The following is a 21622-nucleotide window of genomic DNA, read 5'->3' on the forward strand; positions in this document are numbered from 1 at the left end:
GAGCCGACCTTAGGCGTTGTGGCGCCCTGTGCGGACTACTCCTTTGGCGCCCCCCCTCTCTGCCCCTTCAAACTACCCCCCTCTCTGCCCCTTCAAACTACCCCCCTTAAACTACCCCTCCCCCCTGCCCCTTCAAACTACCCCCCTGCCCCTTCAAACGACCCCCCCCTGCCCCTTCAAACGACCCCCCCCTGCCCCTTCAAACTACCCCCCCCTGCCCCTTCAAACTACCCCCCCTGCCCCTTCAAACTACCCCCCCTGCCCCTTCAAACTACCCCCCCCTCTGCCCCTTCAAACTACACCCCCCTCTGCCCCTTCAAACTACACCCCCCCCTCTGCTCGGGCGCCCCTGCTACCATGGTGCCCTGTGCGGTCGCACAGGTCGCACACCCCTAAGGCCGGCCCTGGTACAAGAGGTCGACCACAAGATAAACTATATGGGGCTGGTTTCCAAATGTTTCCAGGGCTGCTTTTCGGTCCCAGTCCAGTGTAAGGCTTGTTGTTATACAAATGGGCTACTTGAAGCAGGCCCTAATTACCTCAGCTGCTAATGACTTCTATAAAAACACAAAAAAATGGAGTAAAAAAAAATAATAAACTGAATAACTTAATCTTGGCTCCTCAAATGTGCTCCTGTAGGTTTCCATTATTTTTTTAGATTCCACAAAATATTTAATGACAATTATGTTTTTTTATAGGTTTATTTGCAACATTTGCACTTTGCATGTATTAACTCTATTATAAAACCACACACAAGCTTATTGTCTTGGCTGCATTGATGAAGAGTTTCAGATTTTTGTAAACTATATAACTGTTTGTTTTCATAACAGGTTTTTCCTGTTAACTGTTGTGACAGTTTCTTGAAAAGTGCAGTTCTCATAGAATAGGAACTTGGTTAATGCAGCCACAGCCCGCAAGAAAGTTTATTCCTGCAGATCCATACACACACGTTTAATAGACTTTTCATTGGTATACAGTATATGATATTAGCACAAAGATATACTTTTGCCGTTTGTTGCCCATAATCATACCTGGGAACTCTCCAGGTTTGTCAGCGGGATCGCCCACCGACATCAGTGTGCAGTCCTGTCCGCGTCCCGCAAGGGAAGGCTCCGGGTAGCCGGAGCCGAGAAGTTCTCAGGTATGCCCATAATAGTTTCTATTAGTTATTATCATTTTATTTATATAGTGCCAACAATTTATGCAGCACTACTTACAGTACATACATTCAAAGGGTATACCAAAACAAGAACGAGAAACACGAGAAAACAATTTTCAGGGACACTTCCTAACAAAACGATCAGTTCCGTGCTTGAAGATTTACCACACCCACTTCAGAGCTTCAACCGCTCTGCCCAACCTACATAATTTACCTACTAATTTAGCTAGTTATTATGGTGCACAACGATTTTCATTATTGATTATTATCGATGAGTTTTTGCAGCCCTACATGTAACCAGTAATTGTTTTTTGCATATAGTAACAATAAACATAAAGAAAGTAGACATCAATTTTTTTAACCCATTGAAGACAATTGACACGTCTGGCACTTCATGGGGTTAAATGACCATAGAAAGCAAGCAACTTTTCTTTTATTCTCTCAGCTGGTGTTGCTGCAATGCCTTGATATTCATGAGCGATTCCCTGCTTTATATATTTATATATATTTTTATATGAAAAGTAAGGTTTGCACCATCAATTTCTTAAAACATTTGCATAAAAAAAGCTATATTACTTACCTTAACACTGAGTATTTCTGCTGCCCGATCCGCCTTTCTGATAGAAGGGTATCCCGCAGAGTCCATACCCACTGTTGGATCCTCGCATCTGACAAGGAGGATCTCACAGGACAGTTTGGTCGTTGCTGGTGCCCATACTATCAGGGAGAGGAGCAGGCAGCCAGAAGCACTCAGAGGTAAGGTAAGTAATATGGCTTTTTTATGTAAACAAAAAAAAAAGTTTAATGTCACTTTAGGATGGGCTGGTGCCCAGAGGACAAAGATCTCCTCTAGCTAGCTGGTGATACCATGTAGGCTCCCTGCCACCATTGTGGTGGTTCTCCTTAAGGCAAACTTAAAGAAGGTATAATAAAATACTGATGGGGAATAATTACTTTTCTTTTATTTATTTTGTAATTAAAAGTATAACAGATAGAAATGCCAATAGTGCATGTTGATTGAATCAAGCAGTTAAAGTAATAATATACTAAATATATAAACTGGGGAAAATGGCACTCCTATTGACTCCTAAGGGTCAGATTTTACATTGCAATTAAAATGGACGAGATAATAGATTTTAAAGCTGCACCTTTTAGACTGTATTTACATACAGTAAGGAATATTTTAGAGATGGCACCATCACTTAATAATAAATTATTCATTATCTTAAATTGAATTCTTGTCACTAAACTGTTATTCATGTTTGGTTACTAATTAAAATGCTTCCAATAAGCCAGCAATGTTTTGGAAAGTGTCATCCATGAAAAAAAGTTATGTCCTTAGTAACCTTAACAATGAAGGATGCATATTAAAATATTTTGAGGGTACTACCCCGCCATGTGCCAGAAGATGTTTTCTGCTGGGAGGTGGGGAGAGGGGCAAATGCATATGGAGGAATTCTAAAGAACACCATGTAAATTTGGCATAACCTTGTTTTTCCTTCCAGTATTTCAACTCGGTGAGTGAAAGTTTAACTAAAGCCCCCAGTAACCGCACACCATATCGATCTCAAATGAATGCAATACTTGAAAGCTGTGATACCCAACTATGACAATGGAAATTCAACAGGCAACGCATCAGTCCTATGTTAACTTGATTAAGACAAGCCGAGAGATATTGGTTAACCAGATCACCAACACACAGTGCCTACTTGACAACTTGAGTAAAAATGAATATTTTTCCACGGAAGATAATGAAATTGTTTTGCAGTTTCGGACACGAGCAGATAGGGTGAGTTGGCGTTCATGTTCATAACTATGAATGTTGTGTTCATTTTAGTTTTCTCTTATAATTAGAGAGGGATAAATAGCGGCTATCCCATTTCAGTGCTCTTAGTAGTCCAATTTAAAAGGGCAATGCTTGTGTATAGCACTAAAAGTAGTGCTCTAAAGTATTATCTGGATTTGTATATATATTCCAGTCCATTGATTTTTTTTTTTTTTTTTTTTTGTTTTGTGTTTTTTTTTCAACCAAAAGTAGCCAATTTGTCCAACTACCCCTGTCACAGGCTTTTCTTTAGAGTAGTTTAGATTATAAACAGGAGCTAAAGCACAGACTTGCTCCATCATGATACCTAGGAAATGTCAGAGTTTTGCCCAAAGACTCCAGGTGAAGCACCGCTTCTCCGGGTCAATTTTCCCTCTTTGACCCTGCCCCACCCATCGATGTCACCCCAGCCCACCCCACCGATGACACCGACCCAGCCTACTGACATAATTAGGCTATAGGGAGGGCTCCAAGGAGGTGAAGCCTGGAAGTTCCCAAGTATGTCCATCGTATATTTCAAAATAGAAAAAGGCTCCAGGCACAATGAGGTCTTTATCAAGTTGCATCGTATATTTCAAGGCACATATACCATTTCTATATAAAAACAAAACTGTTCCAGTTCATTATGTAATCCACTCTCCCATGATGGAATTTGAACTGGTGATTCAGTATTTATGAATTTGTTTCAGTGGTGGCAAGTTGTCTATTTACTGATGCAGCATGGTATCCAAACCATGAAAGTCCTACCATCATGTTTGTCTGTTGCTTTAATTAACTGTTTAGTGTCTTGCGCAGCTTCACCATCAAATAAATTATGGAGTACTTAATAAGTACTTTAATATGTACTAAAGGAAAAGTAATGAAATACCTTAAGAAGAAGCTGCAGAGGTCTGTACCAAGGTCTGGACTGCCCTCCAGACCTTGGTACTTATAAACGGTACCATTTTTGTTTTTTAACGTACCATATTGTCAGTAATATTCAGTTATATTTCACATCCTAATGTCACAGGTTCGTCAGATTCTCGATTTGGTGGAGAGCAAAGGGGAGGAGGCTTCTGAATATTTCCTAAGCATCATTCAGCGGATTCCAGAGGCTTATTTTTCATTGGGGGCTTGGCTACAAAGGATTGATTTTCATGCCTCAGAGAAAGTACAGAATTTACCAGTGATAAACACAGACCCAGGTTTGATTACTGTAGTTTTAACCAAAAATCTATTTTTTTAATGCTTGAGATCTAATAAATAAACCCTTTCTTTGTAGGGTCTGTTAACTAAAGGGAGAGGTGCCAGGACACTTTGCAGCAGTGTTGTATTCTCAACTCCTTTAATTCTCTATACAATATATAGGCCCATTGCCAATAAGCTTCTGCTAGAGGAAGAATGTTATCAACCCCGTATAATTCATAGTTAAATTGGTGAGATTTCTCCAAATTAGCTTATCATTTGTAACTGGAAGAACTTGCCAGTGTTGGCCCTTCATAATGAATGGCGAATTATGGGTGTTAAAACCCCAGCTCTCCCTTTTGTTAATACATCTTGTATTACAAGCAAACACCAGTGGAAACAGATGTTGGCTGTTCCTGCAAGCATTTAACATAACAGAAGATAATGTTTTATTGTTTACTTTGCATTGATGTCTTCTTGTTAGCCTTATTATCTTTCAATAATCAATGTACTATTTTCTTTCTGTAGTTACACGGTATAGCAAGAAGCTCAAGCAGGAACTGCGCAGTGATTCCAAAATTATAATGTCTTACAGTCAAAAGGAAGAAATGATGCTCCAAGAGTCATATGTCAATGGAGTCATGGAACTATTAAATGCATCACATGAAACCATAGGAAGAGTAGAAAGTCTAAATTCACTTTTTGATGACAATGGTGTGATCAATAAAGATGGAGAAACTATCTTCATCTTTGGTGATGCTGGCATGGGAAAATCTCTCTTAATACAAAAAATGCAAAACCTGTGGGCCAGAGAAGAATCATATCTGGACATTAAATTCCTTTTTAGGTATAGATGTAGAACATTTAGCTTTTTTAAAGGAAACAAACAAATATCTCTAAAGGACCTCCTCTTTAAATATAACTGCAATCCGGATGAGTATCCTGAGGATGTTTATGACTACATTTTGAAGTTTCCAGAGTCAGTATTGTTCACCTTTGACGGTTTTGATGAAATACATTCAAATTTTGACTTAAGCAGTATTCCAGAGGTGTCTTCTCCCAACAATGCTTGTCATCCAGTTGCACTGCTCAACCACCTCCTCAGTGGAAAGTTGCTGAAGGGATCAAAGAAGGTTTTGACAGGAAGAACAGGATGCCAGGTCCCAGGAAACATTATCCAGAAGAAGATTATGCTGAGAGGATTCTCTGCAGGCAACCTGCTTGAATATACCAATTTGTTCTTTAAGGAACCTGATATTAAGAGGCATGTTATAAACCATCTCGATGCAAATCACAACTTTAGCAGTCTTTGTTCAATTCCTTTATTTTGCTGGATCATATTTAAGTCATATGCACACTTTCATTCCATGAATGAAAGCCACAGTTTTTCAAGCAGCTCAATCACACTTACAGACATATTTATACTTATAGTTGAGGTGTATCTGAACCTTTCAAGTAAAGAAACCAACAGAAGCCAAGCAGAAACATACAGCTGTTGCAGAGACACCTTGCTGTCAGTTGGAAGACTTGCATACAATGGAATGGAAGAGTCAATGTTTGTTTTTGACCAAAAGGCCATAAATTCTGCCAAAGTATCTGAGAAGGACCTTAAGTTGGGGTTTCTAAGAACAGTAGAAGACTGTGGAGAACTGGGTGATATTATGTCATTTGAATTCTTTCATGTTACTCTACAGTCATTTTTTACAGCCTTGTTCCTTGTGATAGACAACCAATCTGGTACCACAGATCTTCTTAAATTTTTTAGTCAGTTTACTCAACCTACAGATATCGGGCATTGCCAGTCTCTTTTATCATGTGTATGTTCAAAAAAAGATGCTGTTTGGGACCCCTTTAAGAACACTGACCACCTGCAGTTCATTAATCTTTTCCTTTGCGGCTTGCTTTCAAAACCAAAACAGGTACTTCTAAGGAACTTAGTCTCTTCTTCAACTCTCAAATTAAAAAGGAAAGCCTTGAAGCAAAAGCTGTTTCAAAGTGTGAAATCTCACTTAAAAAGCTTGCCCCGTTCTTCTTTTATGGGATTTAATCGTGTTCATGCCCTCACTCACTTTCTTTGGATGGCACGGTGTATATGCGAGACGCAGAACAATGAGGTGGGCAAAATTGCGGCCAAAGGCATATGTGCAGATTACATTAAGCTAAGTTTCTGTGGTGCATCTTCCTCTGACTGTGGTGCTATTTCCTTTGTGTTAAATCACTTCCGAAAACAACTTGCTCTGGAACTGGACAACAACAATATAAATGATTATGGGGTGAAGGAGCTCACTCCATGCTTCAGCAGGCTTACTGTGATTAGGTGAGAAGTCACGTCTTAACTTAGGTCATTCAGAAGTTATTAGAATACCTCTCTTGCACTAATTAAAAAGAGTACAACTGGCTGTAGTCGAAAAAAGCTGGTTGTCTCATGTCAATTTAAGAATAAAAAGATTACCACATAGCAACAATGTATGGCTCCTGCAACAGAGGAGTCATAATAGTCCGGAATTAATACTGCTGTTTTTGTTTTGTAACAACACCTGCATAACTACAAGGGTAGTTACTCCTGTCTCCTTATACCGTTTCAACATTATTTATAAAGGGCCCTTCCGACCTGGACCACACCGATCCATGTCGGAAGGGCCCTTTCTAAACTATTTTGAACCTGCACAGGGAGACAGGAGTGTATCAGGGTCACGTTATGTCACATGACCCAGCGGCGAAACAGAGACTGCCCGCACAATGTGTGAGCAGCCGGAAAGCAAGCTGCATGAGCAGTAAGAAGTGGGGGCTGGCAGGGGTATGTATGTGTTTGTGTATTTATGAATGTGTGTGTGAGCATGGATGTGTACTTTGTGAGCATGGATGTGTAAATTGGGTGAGATGGAGTGTGTTTACATATGTTAGAAGGGGGCAAGGGGCAAAGAAGGCACAGGGAAGTTGTTTGGTGACAATGATAGCAGAGCTGTTGAAGTTGGGGGGCCTCGCAACAGGACCCATGGTTTCTAGTTATGCCCAGTTTAAGTAAACAGGAGGTCCCACATAATTGCTATAAAATGTAAGTGGGGAAAAAGAAATAACTATGGAAGTATATTAATGACCACACATACAAATGAAATGAAAATGGGCAAAACCTATCTGAGACCTGTTCCTTTTTCTCTCAAGGTAGAAGCGTGTCTCTAGTACACTATAAACAATGTTTAGGTGACAAATGAGGCAGAGAAACATAGCAGTAGCCCTACATCTAAATAATTCATTTCAATCTTTCTGGCAACTAATATTTTGAAGTAGAATATGTGTATTGTTATATAATATAACTCCTGTATGAGCAGTATTAGAGGATAAAAGTAGAGGGTTTAGATGCTTTATAGTATTTCCATCCACAGGTAGCTCGACTCAAATTCATTCGTTTTGTTTTTTGAGGGAAAACCAGTTGTGAAGGTGTTAGAAAATTGTAGTCCCTTCACAGTGTTTTGGGACTTCTTCTGGATCCTGTATCCCTTAAGGATGAAGAAAATCCTATCAAGTATATCAATCGTAACAAGATCATATGAAGCCATTTATTATACCATAGTTGTTTGGCTCCTTTTTACATCATAATATAACAGATATGACATAAATGGTCCTGTTCAAAAGTGTACATACCCTTGAATGTTTGGCCTTGTTACAGATACACAAGGTGACACACACACGGGTTAAAATGGCAATTAAAGGTTAATTTCCCACATATGTGGCTTTTTAAATTGCAATTAGTGTCTGTGTATAAATAGCCAATGAGTTTGTTTCAAGGAGCACAATACAACACTACTCGAACAAAAATGAGCTGCATGGCCAAGTTGCCAGAAAGAAGCCTCAACAAATTCCCCAAAAAAGCCTGGTTACAATATGCCCAATAACACCCTGACACGCCTCACAGCTACTGTCACACAGTACTTTGGAGTGACGAGACCAAAATAGAGCTTTATGGTGACAACCATAAGCGCTATGTTTGGAGAGGGGTCAACAAGGCCTACAACAAAAAGAATACTATTCCGATTGTGAATCATGGTGGTGGCTCACTGATATTTTGGGGGTGTTAGCTCTAAAGGCACAGGGAATCTTGTGAAAATTGCTGGCAAGATGAATGCAGCATGTTATCAGAAAATACTAGCAGACAATTTGCATTCTTCCGCACAAAAGCTGTGTCTGCGGCACTCTTGGACTTTCCAGCACAACAATGACCCTAAGCACAAGGCCAGTGGTTACAGCAGAAAAGGCTGAATGTTCTGGAGTGGCCATTACAGTCTCCTGACTTAATATCATCGAGACGCTCTGGGGAGATCTGAAACATGCGGTTCATGCTTGACGACCAAATACTTAGCATGACCTGGAGGCAATTTGCCATGATGAATGGGCAGCTATACCACCTGCAAGAATGTGTGGCCTCATAGACAACTATTTCAAAAGACTGCACGCTGTCATTGATGCTATAGGGGGCAATACACAGTATTAAGAACTAAGGGTATGCAGACTTTTGAACAGGGGTCTTTTTTTTCCATGTCGCCATGTTTTATGATTGTGCCATATTGTTATAACCTACAGTTGAATATGAATCACATAAGAAAAAAAAAGTGTTTTGCCTGCTTACTCTTTTTCTTAAAAAATGGTACATATGTTAATTTTCTGACTAGAAATTGGAAATCTTTTTAAATGTTTGCTTTATCCTTATTCCTAATGACAAAATTATAAGAAATGATACACAGGCTGTGGTCTATTTATCACTTGTGATTCTTGGGCAAATTCAATCAAACACTGGACTCTTGGGTGCTTTCAAGGGGAGGAAATGTTCATTCATGAATGCATAAAGACAATTTATGTGACAATACTGGTATATGTTAAAGAAAATATATTATCCTTAATATATTAAAGTGTACCATTGTTTTCATTACGTTTGTACACTGATTATATATTTATATTTTTTTTTTTTTGCAGGCTCAGTGTTAATCAGATCACAGATGAGGGAGCCAGGGTTTTGTCGGTGGAATTGACAAAATATAAGATCATAACCTTTCTTGGGTATGCTTCAGTTAAGATTAGATCTTTGGTGAGGTACACAGGGTCAAAATGTCTCTTCTTTTTTGTTTTTGTTTTTTGGAGGTTGCACATATTTGAGAAATGCGGTCACCCATTAGGTAACAACTATGTTTTGTAGATGACTTGTACCATAGTAGAATCATTAGAGTAGTTAATTGCTGCAACCATGTCAGAAGTAAGGGTCAATGGCAGACTTTAGCTTTGATAGATTTTTTTAAAATTATGTTTATTTTAATTTTGGAAAACATTTTGCGCACACTTAAAGGTGGCATCACACAAGATAAGGCCTTCTTGTTTAAAGGGGGCCTCACTCCCATCATACCTATCACACCTCTCACACATTACTCTGTACCACAAAATACCTTACTCAATAACACTTAATAACCATCACTGGCCAACACTGTTGGTGAACACTGGTGAGCATGGCTGTAGTTGGCCAGACTGCTGTGATGTAATGCAAACGGCAGGGCTTTTGGGGAATGACATGACTGTGTTTCTAGGTAACTATAGTATTTCAATACGTTTTAAACACTATGTTTAAGAGACATGGAACATTAACGAGAAAAGCGAAACGACAGATTTCTTTTACATCTCCCTCTCTACATGATGCAGATCTTATTAGTGGAAATTTTAAAGAGTCCCCTCTATGGGACAGCAACTTTAATCCCTTTGTTAATATGCTGATGCAACAGTGCAAAATTTAGACCCTTCATTGTTGTTACATAATTTTAGGGATGTAAAAAGCAGTTTCTTTGGAATGAGATACAATTTTATATATTCTACAGATTGTACAAGAATCTCATAACAGATTTTGGCGCTAAATATGTGGCAAGAATCATAAGGGAATGTCCAAATCTCAAGCACCTCAAGTAAGTATTATGTATTTCATATTTCCTAAAGAAAGAGAGAGATGTATTTAAAATGTGGATGTATTACCGTATTTCCTCATGTATAAGACACACCTTTTTTCGAAAAATTTTGGGTGTAAAAACAGGGTGCGTCTTATACAGTGGTTGCAGATTCCCCCCCCCCCCGCTTACCTCTGTGTTGCTCAGCAGCGTCTCTTGTTCCGTCGAGGAGACACAGGAATCCAGTGGAGTCACATGAATGTACATCACATCACATGACTCCGCTCAGTTCCTGCTCCCCTGGGCAGGACCGGAGAAGTTCACTCAGAGTTCGAGCAATGCAGAGGGAAACAAAGTCTGCGAGCGGCACCGGAAGATCCGCAGTTCAGGTAAGGGTGGGGGAGGGTGTATGAGTCTGCGTGAATGAGGGACTTAATGAATATGTATGTGTGATAGCATGGATGTGTAAGTAGTGGTGGCAGGGCACAGGGAGGCTGAAAGTGATGTGCATGTGTTGGCTGCTTGTGCATGATAGGAGTGTGATTGCTATACATGATTGCTAACAGCAATAACACTTCTATCATGCCCAGGCATACCCAGATTCCAGCACAGCTAACATCACTCTCATCCTGGAACCTCGGCATGATAGAAGTGTAATATTTGGGCCCCAAAATTAAGGTGTGTCTTATACATGGGGAAATACGGGTAATTTAAATGCCAACCTGCTTACTCTGTCCCCTAGATATCTTCTCAGCTTCACGAACAGCGTTTTTGAATGACACACATTTGCCTTAACGTTTTACAGATTTTTTTCATGCAGACATTTCACTATTAGAATTTATCAGGTTGTCGTATCCTAACACTGACAAAAGAGCTGATAATGTTTGTTCTTGTAGACAAGTATATTACACCAACATGTTGACTAACCTGAAATATGATCATGGCACACAATCATAAAAAAGCAACAAAGGCAGAAACCATTTTAAAACTCAAGACAAGAACTGAGACCAGTCTTGTGGTACCTAACAATAATTTCCTCTTTATTCAGATTAGGGTTGAACAAGTTAACAGCTGTGGGAGGAACCTGCATTGCACAAGCTGTTCAGGAAAACAGCAATATTTTTGATATTGGGTAGGTTCTTGTTTTCTTTTTATCCTTAAGTTGCTTGACCTCGTGCACTTTTAAATGGTTATCTAAAGGGTTTCGGAACAATATGTTGCTATAGGAATGATGATGGTTATAGCAATGACATTGGATTGTGTCTGATAAAGAAAAAACATACACTTTAAAGTCTACAGCTTTTTACCCAGCTGTCTGGTATCTTAGTTGCTCGTAAAACGTTAGACATCACTGTTTAGTATATACGGATGTGTTTGGATTGTCTAACCAGCCTCCTCACGGGTTGTGTATTCTTTGCAGGATGTGGGGTAATCAGATTGGAGATGAAGGAGCCCAGGCATTTGCTGTGGCCATAAAAAATCACCCCAGTCTCACTGAATTAAGGTAGTTTTTCCTTTAAAATGTATAGGTATATGTTAATATTTTGATACAGTAATACAAGTTTGGAGTGTTTGGGGCTATGTATACAAAAACAAATACAAAGTATAAATCTTAGTATGTTACTGTGTATGTGAGTGCATACATTAGTGTGTGTGTAAGGATGCTAATGTGTGTGTCTGTATGTGAAGGAGGAGCTTGGGGTCCCAGCCATATATCTGGTAAGGTGACCCTGGAATTTTTTGTTAAGCCGCTGAGTAGAGAGGCAGCCACAGCTTGCGTGGAGAGAGTACAAGCTGCATGGGAGACAGGACTCAGCAAGGTTGACGTTGCCAGTGACATTTATAAAATGATGGATGAAAAGATGTTGAGTGAGGTCTTACTGTATATTAGAGTTTGTGTGTGTGTGTGTGTGAGTTAGTGTATGTTGTTGGATAGTGTGTGTATATAAAAGAGTGTGACCGAATGTTGTATGTGTTACTGTATGGCATTAGTATGAGTGTATAGGTTTAGTGTGTGTGTGTGTGTATTGGTGTATGGTGTTAGCATAATGGACCCAAACACTTCAATAATTTCCCAGAAGGAAATAAAAAGAAAAAATACACATACAATAGTGCGCTCTGTGCATTCAAAATGTAGAATCCAGAATGAAAAAGCCAAATGCTCACTTGCATAATAGAGAGCAACTCAAGGTTATTTGGTTCTACTATCTTTTATTTTGAAGCGTAGTAAAAGAGTTGCTACATTCACTTGTTGCGCACCCTTATTTATATATTTTGAGATATAGGCTGTTGTATTTATGTAAAGTAAGACCGTCATATTTTATTATGTGTCTGTTACTGTAAGGTGTTTGTGAACATATTATATTAGTATGTTTGTAAAGTGTGAGCATATATTAGCATGTATGTGACTGTTACTGTTAGAGTATGTTAGTGCATGGTGTTAGCGTGTGTGGGTGTGTGTGTATTGGAGTGTCAGTGGTGAACTTAAGCTATCGCCTCTAGAATTGTGCTTATTTGAGGATCACAAGGCAAAGTGATGAGTGGGACAATGGGATGGACATGAGGTGGGGTGATGAAAGGGAGATGAGGGCCAGGGCACTAGGCCAATACTGGGCCCCAAGATTTCTAACAGCTACGCCGAACTCAATATATAATTTATATTCATTGTTATAATCGTTGTTTTTTTCTCCAGTCTTGCATGCAATCAAATTTCCAGTAAAGGTGGCAAGTATATTGCAAAGGCTTTACAACAAAACACAGCTTTGCAAACATTGTGGTAAGTATGTTATACTAGTGTCTGTGTATCTTATGTATTTATATACTTAAAGATGTATATAAAAAAATTTCAGTTACCATTTTTGTATATGTTTTTGGAGCACTGTAGGTCCTGAACTAGTGATTGTACATTTAGCTTCCTGTAGGGCTCCTCTCTGTTACTATCACACTTTGTAAGCACTTAATGTAGCTTCATGAAACCTACAAGAAAAAAATATTACAAATATCCCCTCTGTGTCCCACTGCTTAAAGCAGCCAGTTTGCGCCTGGAATGTGCTCCAGTTGAAATCAGTGAGAGCGTTTTGCTTGCACGTGGATGGGGTCTCATTAGACCCACACCCGCAGACTTTGCTGAGCCATCTCTGTAGCTTACTGGTGATAAGTATATCATGTCCCAGGAGATGTGTTATGGCACGGATAATATCACCTCATGCTTACTAAATAACTAGTGAATGAGATAAGGTACACATTCATATAGGGGGATTTAAAAGAATTCCTCCCAAGTTCATGCAAGGGGGCACCATGAAAATGTAAAGTAACCTCTTAGCATTAAAGTGTATATGATGGCTAGAGTGGATCCTTAACATTAACTCAAATGAGCCTAGCTTCTGTGGTATTTAATTATTGGTGGGGTAGGTAAGCAACAAAATCCTATAGGGGGGGTGCAGACAGGCAGGCTGCCCGGGGTTTGGGGGTAATTGCTCTGGGCTGTTCCAAAATTATTCAAATAGAGCAGTGTGTGCAAGCAGCTAGGAAGAAGAAACTGTGGTATGATGAGCTGGAGCAGTTTTGCCTTCAAGAATGGGCAAAAATCCCAGTGGCTAGATGTGCCGAGCTTATAGAGATGTGCACCAAAAGACTTGCAGCTGTAGTTATGAAATATTGATTTGGGGGGTGGGGGGGGTGAATAGTTATGCACTCTCAAGTTTTCTGTTTTGTTTTCTTATATCTTGTTTGTGTCAGAATAAAAAATATTTTGTGTTTTCAAAGTGGTAGGCATGTTGTGTAACTCAAATAAAACAAACCCCCCAAAAATCCATTTTTATTCCAGGTTATAATGCAACAAAATAGAAAAAATGCCAAGGAGGGTGAATACGTTTGCAAGGCACTGTACATGATGTACAGCTAGACACTCCTTCGGCTGTATTATTGACATTAAAAGTGAAACAGCAGTATAATTTTGCCTCTGAAACTGTATCTGCCTTCTCACATAGGCAACAGACACAAATCTGTTCCAACCCGAAACCTGATCAATTATTTACATACAGTTACTGGATTTAACTGGTTCTAATTCAATGATCTCTTAACAGAAACCAATCTTTCACGTATTCATGTATTTCACAAATGCAGGATGACCGAAAACAAGCTCACAGATGAAGCAGCAGAAAGTTTTGCAGAAATGCTAATGGTGAACCAGACTCTTCGACACCTTTGGTGAGGAGATGTTCTACATGCCTGTATTTCGTAGCACCTGCATTTTTAATGTTCACTCCTGAAATGTTCTGATATACTTGTGTTGGAATCTGTGACTTATAGTAAAACAAAAGCATTTTCTTTTGTCAGGCCCAACTGGCCCTTACCTGGCATTATCTGGAGTCCCCTTCTCCTGTTCCCCGCTTCAAAGCTCCATGGTTGCAGTGTAGGCCGATGCTGCAGCCTAAAGTCTCAGTGTGTAGGAACAGGCCGAAGCCGTGGATTACATTTGTGACTCCTCCGCCCTGCGGGTTGCACCTGTGGAGGAGGACAGCCTAGTCCCATAACCGCCAGGGCTCTGATTACCTGTAGTCAAAAGGGCAGAGGGATATGTGTTATGGAAAAACATTCAATCTAATAGGGGCCTTAAACAATATGGGGAATAGTGGATACCTGTAGCGCTATAAAAAAACCCACAGACTTCTTCCACATTGCTCCAGTTTTCCAGAGCTTTGCTTCCTGGGATTACCCAGTGTTGGACCACTTGCTTGCCTCTTGATTTACCCTGTTTGCCTTTGCCCTTGACCTCTGATTAATATACTCTCTTTTCATTGATTGCTGCCTGTCTCAACCATTTGGACTGTTCCTGTTTTATATATATATTATATATATATAAAAGGATACATTATTGATAACAATTGCATACTATAAACTTCATATGGATAACAAAATGATCTTCAATAGTTAAAGTAAGATCTCCTGATAATAAAAAGTTAAAAATTGAAACTTAAGAACCCATATAAAATCAATAATTGCACAACTAATTCATCAAGATCAAGTAGGTTTCGTACAGGGACGTTATGCCAGCAATAACACCCTTAGACTTAACATTTTTAGGTTTGTAGGATGAAATGAAACTCCCCTTTTGGCTCTGTCCCTTGATGCTGAAAAAGCTTTTCACATAATCATTTGGTGGATTTCAGAATCAAACTCCTTATAAACTTGGATTCCACAGTAACATCAAACAGCAATAATGACTTTATCCAGTGGCAAGAACCATGGGAACCGGGATTTTATCAAATTGGTTCCAAGTTGGCAATGGCACCAGACAAGCGCCAAATCTTTTTGCAGATTACATAATATTGACCCCGACAGACTCAACTAACTTGATAAAGAGTCTGATGCAAGAAATTAAAAGTTGAAATTAAATTGAATGTGGAAAAATCACAAACTATGACAATAAACCTAAGTTATAAAATAAAGAACAAACAAAGCTCAAGAATATACTTTTGATTGGGTTTCTGAAGGTTTATGTATCTCGGTCTAAAATTAACCCCACAAACGCAATCCTTATTAAATGAAACAAAAACACTTAGATGAATCATATATTCTACCAAAATGGTCATATTTTTGGAATGCCCCCCCTTGCTTACATGCTGGTTAAGTTAAATGGATTAACCAAAAAACTTAGGAGGAAATAAAACCGATATAGATCTGGGTTTTCCAAGAAATATCAACTTTATTTGAAGGCAACATTGAACAATGTCCTGAACCTGTTTCATTTTCTAAGAAATATCTTATAATATATACATTATATGTACAAAAGTATTGACCATTACTCCAATTGGGGCTTTGATGATGTTGCATTCTAAAGACAGACATTAAAATGCAGGTGGTTCCCCATTTGCACCTATAACAGCTTCCACTCTTCTGGGAAGACTTTCCACAAAATTTTGGAGTGATTCTGTGAGAAATTTTGCGCATTCATCCAGTTTATTTTATAGTAGGGCGGTTTTACAATCTCGATCTTAAAGGTGTTTGACGGGGTTGAGATCAGGGCTCTGTGCGGGCCAGTCAAGGTCTTCCACACCAAACTCATCCAACCATGCCTTTATGGACCTTGCTTTGTGTACTGGGGCACAGTGATGCTGGAATAGAAAAAGGCCTTCCCCAAACTGTTTCCGCAAAGTTGGAAGCATAGCATTGTCCAAAATGTCTTGGTATGCCGAAGCATTGAGATTTTCCTTCACTGGAAGTAATGGACCCAATCCCTAAATATCAGCCCCATACCACTATTCCTCCTCCACCAAACTTTACATTTTGCACAATGCAGTTAGGGAGGTAAAGTTCTCCTGGAATCAGAGAAACGGAGAATCATGATTCATCACAGATGTTTCCACTGCTCCAGTCCAGTGACGGCGCTTGGTGATGTGAGGCTTGCATGCAGCTGCTCGGCCATGGAAACCCATTCCACGAAGCTCCCGCTGCGCAGTTTTTGTGCTGATATTAATGCCAGTGGAAGTTTGTGTCTGCTTTGTGGCAGAGTGGTTGCTCTTCCTAAACACTTCTACTTTCCAATAAAACCACTTTACAGTTGTTGGTGCGATATCTAGCAGGGATGATATTTCACATACTGACTTATTGGGTGGCATTCCATCACAGTATCACGTGGGTATTCACTAAGCTCTTCAGAATGACCCATTTTTTTCACAAATGTTTGTAAATGTAGACTGCATGGCCAGGTGCTTGATACTTATGTCCAAATAGTGAATTATGCTAACTACAAAAAATAGTGATTTCTAGAATTTGGCATCAACAAGACACTCCCACTTAGGTTCAAATCAATAATCAAATCCAATATCAAAAGGAGAAAGGAACATAATTCCTTTTGGGTAACACATTATTTGAGAAAAAAAAGATGCTTACCCTGGTTAAATACCAATTCAACACATTCAATTGGGTGATATTTCATACTTTTACATAACCTTTCCTCCAGGTTCTAATCACAAGATTATAACTACAAATAATCTGTTAAAATGAAATATCTATCTCTTTTTTGTTTCTCTTTTGTAAGTTACGTCAGATGATATTGTACAATGCATTTTTTAGATTTCTTGCGTCATGCTTTGAATGAAAAATAGAAACAATGAAACAGATTAGATAGATAGAGAGAAAACAGAAAAAAATACTATTTGTCATATGTTGACCTACAAACCTTTTGTTCCCTTTAGGCTGGTGAATAATTGCCTAACAAATAATGGTGCCAATTGTTTGGCAAAGGCTATTGAAAATAACACCACTTTGGAGGAAATTTGGTAAGAATTGTACCATTTGGGCTTATATAAATTCTTTGCATCAATACTATTATGATGATATTGTGATTTTATTCAGAATTTCAGTAATATCATGAATTGTAGCTTACTTCACTTATTTCAGTCTTGTTTGGTTAAAATAATGGAACAACAGAACTATTTTTTCCATGTATCAGTGATTTGTGTCTGATGTAAAGCTCTTTTTACTTTTCAGTATTACTATAAAAAATCTCTGTTAAGTTACCATCTTGCTGTTTTACACAGTGTTAACACGCATGTATGCTTCGGTGTATGGTGTAAGAATGTCAGTAGAGAGCCCATAATTAGCGGCCCTGGGAGAAGGAGACACAGAGTAGGAGAGATAGATAGTGTATGTATTTATTTACGTATAAGTATATGGTTTTAGTATTCGTGTTAGTAATGAAGGGGGCACAGAAGGAGCGACAAATACCAGGCTCACCCCTTGCCGGCAGGCAGCCATTTTCTGCCTCCCCAAGTAGAAGCCTTGAGTGCAAGACTTCTGTTAAAGACAGATGCTTTACATTTACTATTAATTGCGAGGGAAGAATAGAAGAGACACCACAGGTTTTCCCCCTCCACGTACCCTCATCCACAATGAAAGTATTTAAAAGACAAAAGGAGATTTATATTAAAAAAAAATGTAATACTTTTTTTTATCTGAGGCACTTTTTTTAAACCACAATTCCCATAACATGCCAGATATATCCCACAATAGCAGGTGAACATTGAGTACAAAAAGGGTTCCTGGATGTTTTCTAGCAAAAATATCAAATGTATCCCCTTTGTTTGTGTGCCTAAACTCTAGAGGGAAATGTGTTTAGGTCTATTTTTCCTGAGAGTATGTTTTTACCGCTATATTTTTATGTGATGCAAGTATTATCCTAAACTAGGTTTCTATGAATAGCTTAGCTTGTCTTGGAAAAAAAAAAAAGGGGTTCCCTAGGTAAAGTGTAAGCCGTTTCTAAGGTTGTCACCTAAACTTGGCTTGGACTCCCATGAGGGGACACTCAAAGGGTTAATCTCTGATGCGACAATTTACTTCAACTGAAATTCAGTCTGAAAGTACGCTCATGTATGGGAAAACATACCAAAAGAGGAACTGTCATTTTTGAGAACATTTTGCAAATTTATTGTAATTAGAGGTGTTCTGCGATTTTAATAAAATACTTAAAGATAACTGCATCAGAGCCCATAATAAAAAGAAAATGCTATCCCTATCCCCAATTTCCCCATCAGTTAGAAATGTATAAAGAGGTAGAATAGATAGGCCGGTAGTTCATGTTGCCAAAGCGGATAATGTGAGTGTTAACAATATCTTGAAAACTTTGAAACTATTAAAAAGACACATAAATACAATATGAGTTGCATACAATAACTCCTACAGTTAATTTAGCCAACAATAATTATCAGTCAACTCTGTTTTTACCTCTAAACCAGTAAAATAAATAAAACAGAGTAACATATGTGGACAAATAAGTTCTAATATAAAATAATATTAACCTAATTCTGTTTTCTTCACATTTAGCTTACATGGCAACCCCCTTACCCTAGGGGAAAATAATTATTTTGAAGAAAATAAAAGAATATTTCATTCCTTATCCTGTGTTTGACAATATCTGGATTCCGGAAATTTGAAGAATGAAGTACTTCTGTGAAGCAATGGCTCAAACCTCCTGCTTTGTATTTGTTCTGTACAGTGAAGGATAAACAGAATGAATGCTTCAGATAAAGGGACTGGTCCCACATGGCTACTTGCTGTGGATGCAAAACAATGTACAGCGGGAGGAAATTAGGGGGAGGAAACCTGCGCGAACCATCAGTGGGCATCAACATCTGTGGATCTGCATCAGCTTACCATGCTGTGCAAAGAAAAATTTATTTATTTTGGGAACTATTTTTGACTGTTGCCTAGATTGGCTTGGAATCTACCAGTGAAAATAACATCACGCACTTGAGAACACTGGATTTATTGAGAATCGGCTTCTGTGATCGCATTAGAAACAAGCATTATTATGTTGAGCTGTGAGAACCTTTTATGGTCAGAAAGGCTACTTTTATGGCTACTATTTTTTATCCTTTGCACAAGTTTGCACTTGTCAATACAGACTAGTCAACCCAATAACGCTAGCTGAAGTCCAAGTGGAAAGGACAGGGGCAATGTTATGGAAATGATTCATAATAATACACAGTGGCAGTAAAATAAAGTGGTGTTAGAGAGGTAATGTAGTAGGAAAAAACATGGACACTGGCTGTGAAATGTAGAGGGCACATGGTAATGGATGAAAGAAAAGGACAGGGTATTTGTGGTCAATTAAGTGGACAAAGGGGGCGAGTAGGACAATAGTTATGGAGAAAGAGACATCAAGAACATAGAGGATAGGTGGAACAGGAGAAGACAGATAATAGGGCTGAACATGGACCAGAGTGGTTGTAGAAACTGATGAGATGTAAGAGTAGTAAAAATGCAAGAGGGTAATAAAAATACTTGTACTTGGTGGAGCCTGCCAATGGTTGACTACTCTCTGAGCTACTGGCAAGACTAGCTGAACTAATTGACATTAACAGAGATCGAAAATGCATGGGTGGGATTCAACTCTGACTAATCCCCAGATACCTGAGATAGATTCTAGATCATGGCTGCTAAAAAAAATCCAAAAGGGATGAAGAAAGTATTTGTGCGGCCTAAATAGATACATTCCAGATCATAAAAACCTTTGTCTATAATCCACAAGACCATTTCAATGCCAACATATGGATGGCAGCACATAAAGAAGACACTGCACTACTCCTATGATACATTATAGGCCAGTGAATCATGAGTTGCATAGACATATTTCCTAAGGGTTCTATCAATATGCTTCTTAACCAAACATTTTTATTGTAAAAAAACTTTAGTAAAAACAAAGAATAGAGACGTATGAACCAAAAGAGAATGTTCTTCAACAATGAGTTTACAATCCTAATACATTTGTACATGTAAGTACTAAACAAAAATCAAATTAGGTCATCTTCAGGTCCACTTTTCAGAGCTTGTATATTATAAAACAGAAAACAAAATGAAAAGCTACATGGTAAAAAAAAACATAATATATCTATTACTAAGTAGTACAATATGTTTTCAGGCACTATATACAAAGTTAAATACATTAACAGCTCAACAATAGATGTCAGTCCTACCACCTCAAGAAGTTAGAAAAACATATTGAAGTGCTTTACAAATAAAGTGAGGAACTCCCGTGTCCCAAAGACTATATATATAACAAAATACTTACACAGGGCTTTTGTTTTTCAAAACCCTTCTATGAGTATTTTCTATATATTCTTCGGCAGATGGGTGTTTCTCATTATATTTATAAATTCTCCAAGTTATGTTTTTTTTTTAGATCTGTTACCACGAGCAATAGTACCCACATTAACCCCCTACTCAGTGGGATAAGAACACATATAATTGTCATCTGTCCGCTGGACATTTGTATTCTGTGCCTAGAAAGTCAAAATTGCTTATTTGGGAGCATGATTTCAGCATGCAGTCTGGATTTTAGACAGACCCTTGAACAAACTAATATCTAATTATATACATATTTGAAGTAATTAAAGTATTTAAGTACATATGAAAAGCCTCTGGTATATACAGTTATTTTTCTGCAGAGTTTCTCAATTAATGAAATATTTTAAGAGCTGCTGTGAAAATAGCAATATATTTTGATATAGTTTAAACATTTTATTTGTGTTGTGTTCTGAGGTTTTTTCTAAATCGTATTCCTTTCTATAGGTTAGGACTGCAAGCATTACTTCTAAGATCGTGCTGCCTGGTTTGGACTTGGCATTTGTACTTTTGTTGTGTAAGGTGATTTTGTGAAAGTCTGACGAACAGTATTGACATTTTACTTTGTATTCATTTGAATATAAGATGTATTTTATTTATTCAAATGCTCGTTTTCACTACTCATGTATAAGAATTTTGGAAACGTATTTTTTGTACGGAAAAACAAAACGGGTAATATAAATGTGGAATTTTATTTGATTGAGCTCTGCAACTTTCGTTGTATGCAAAAGTTCGTGAGAGGCTGCACGCCTCCAACAGGATGAACATTTATTTGGTCAGCAGCTGACATAATGTTGAGGTCAACAGTTCTGGTAAGACACAAAACTTTAACACGAGTCTGACAGTGTGAACCTCTGCCGTTTAATGTTAATGTTAAAAAAATTCCAAGAATGTTGCATCAAATCTAAAATTCTTCGAACTGGCAGCTCA

General features: G+C 38.4%; 1 protein-coding gene across 1 annotated transcript; it reads left to right on the forward strand.

Annotated features, from left to right (window-relative positions):
• The first annotated feature begins 2671 nt into the window (after window positions 1-2671).
• On the forward strand, window positions 2672-20171 carry NOD1 (nucleotide binding oligomerization domain containing 1). Its single transcript, XM_053468232.1, has 11 exons — window positions 2672-2948; window positions 3994-4168; window positions 4677-6465; window positions 9117-9200; window positions 10004-10087; window positions 11115-11198; window positions 11487-11570; window positions 12759-12842; window positions 14192-14275; window positions 17266-17349; window positions 18893-20171. Exons 1-11 carry the CDS (start codon window positions 2766-2768, stop codon window positions 18975-18977), a joined length of 2820 nt encoding a protein of 939 aa, XP_053324207.1. The 5' UTR covers window positions 2672-2765; the 3' UTR covers window positions 18978-20171.
• Window positions 20172-21622: the final 1451 nt, after the last annotated feature.

Source organism: Spea bombifrons, chromosome 5, assembly GCF_027358695.1.
Source record: "Spea bombifrons isolate aSpeBom1 chromosome 5, aSpeBom1.2.pri, whole genome shotgun sequence".
Lineage (NCBI taxonomy): Eukaryota > Metazoa > Chordata > Amphibia > Anura > Pelobatidae > Spea > Spea bombifrons.

Excerpts from the sequence above, each read along its gene's own strand:
- NOD1 (XM_053468232.1), top strand. The coding sequence starts at position 2,766 with ATGACAATGGAAATTCAACAGGCAACGCATCAGTCCTATGTTAACTTG. Across the intron at positions 4,169-4,676 it reads AGTGATAAACACAGACCCAG|TTACACGGTATAGCAAGAAG; the intron begins GTTTGATTACTG and ends TTCTTTCTGTAG. Across the intron at positions 9,201-10,003 it reads AAGATCATAACCTTTCTTGG|ATTGTACAAGAATCTCATAA; the intron begins GTATGCTTCAGT and ends TATATTCTACAG.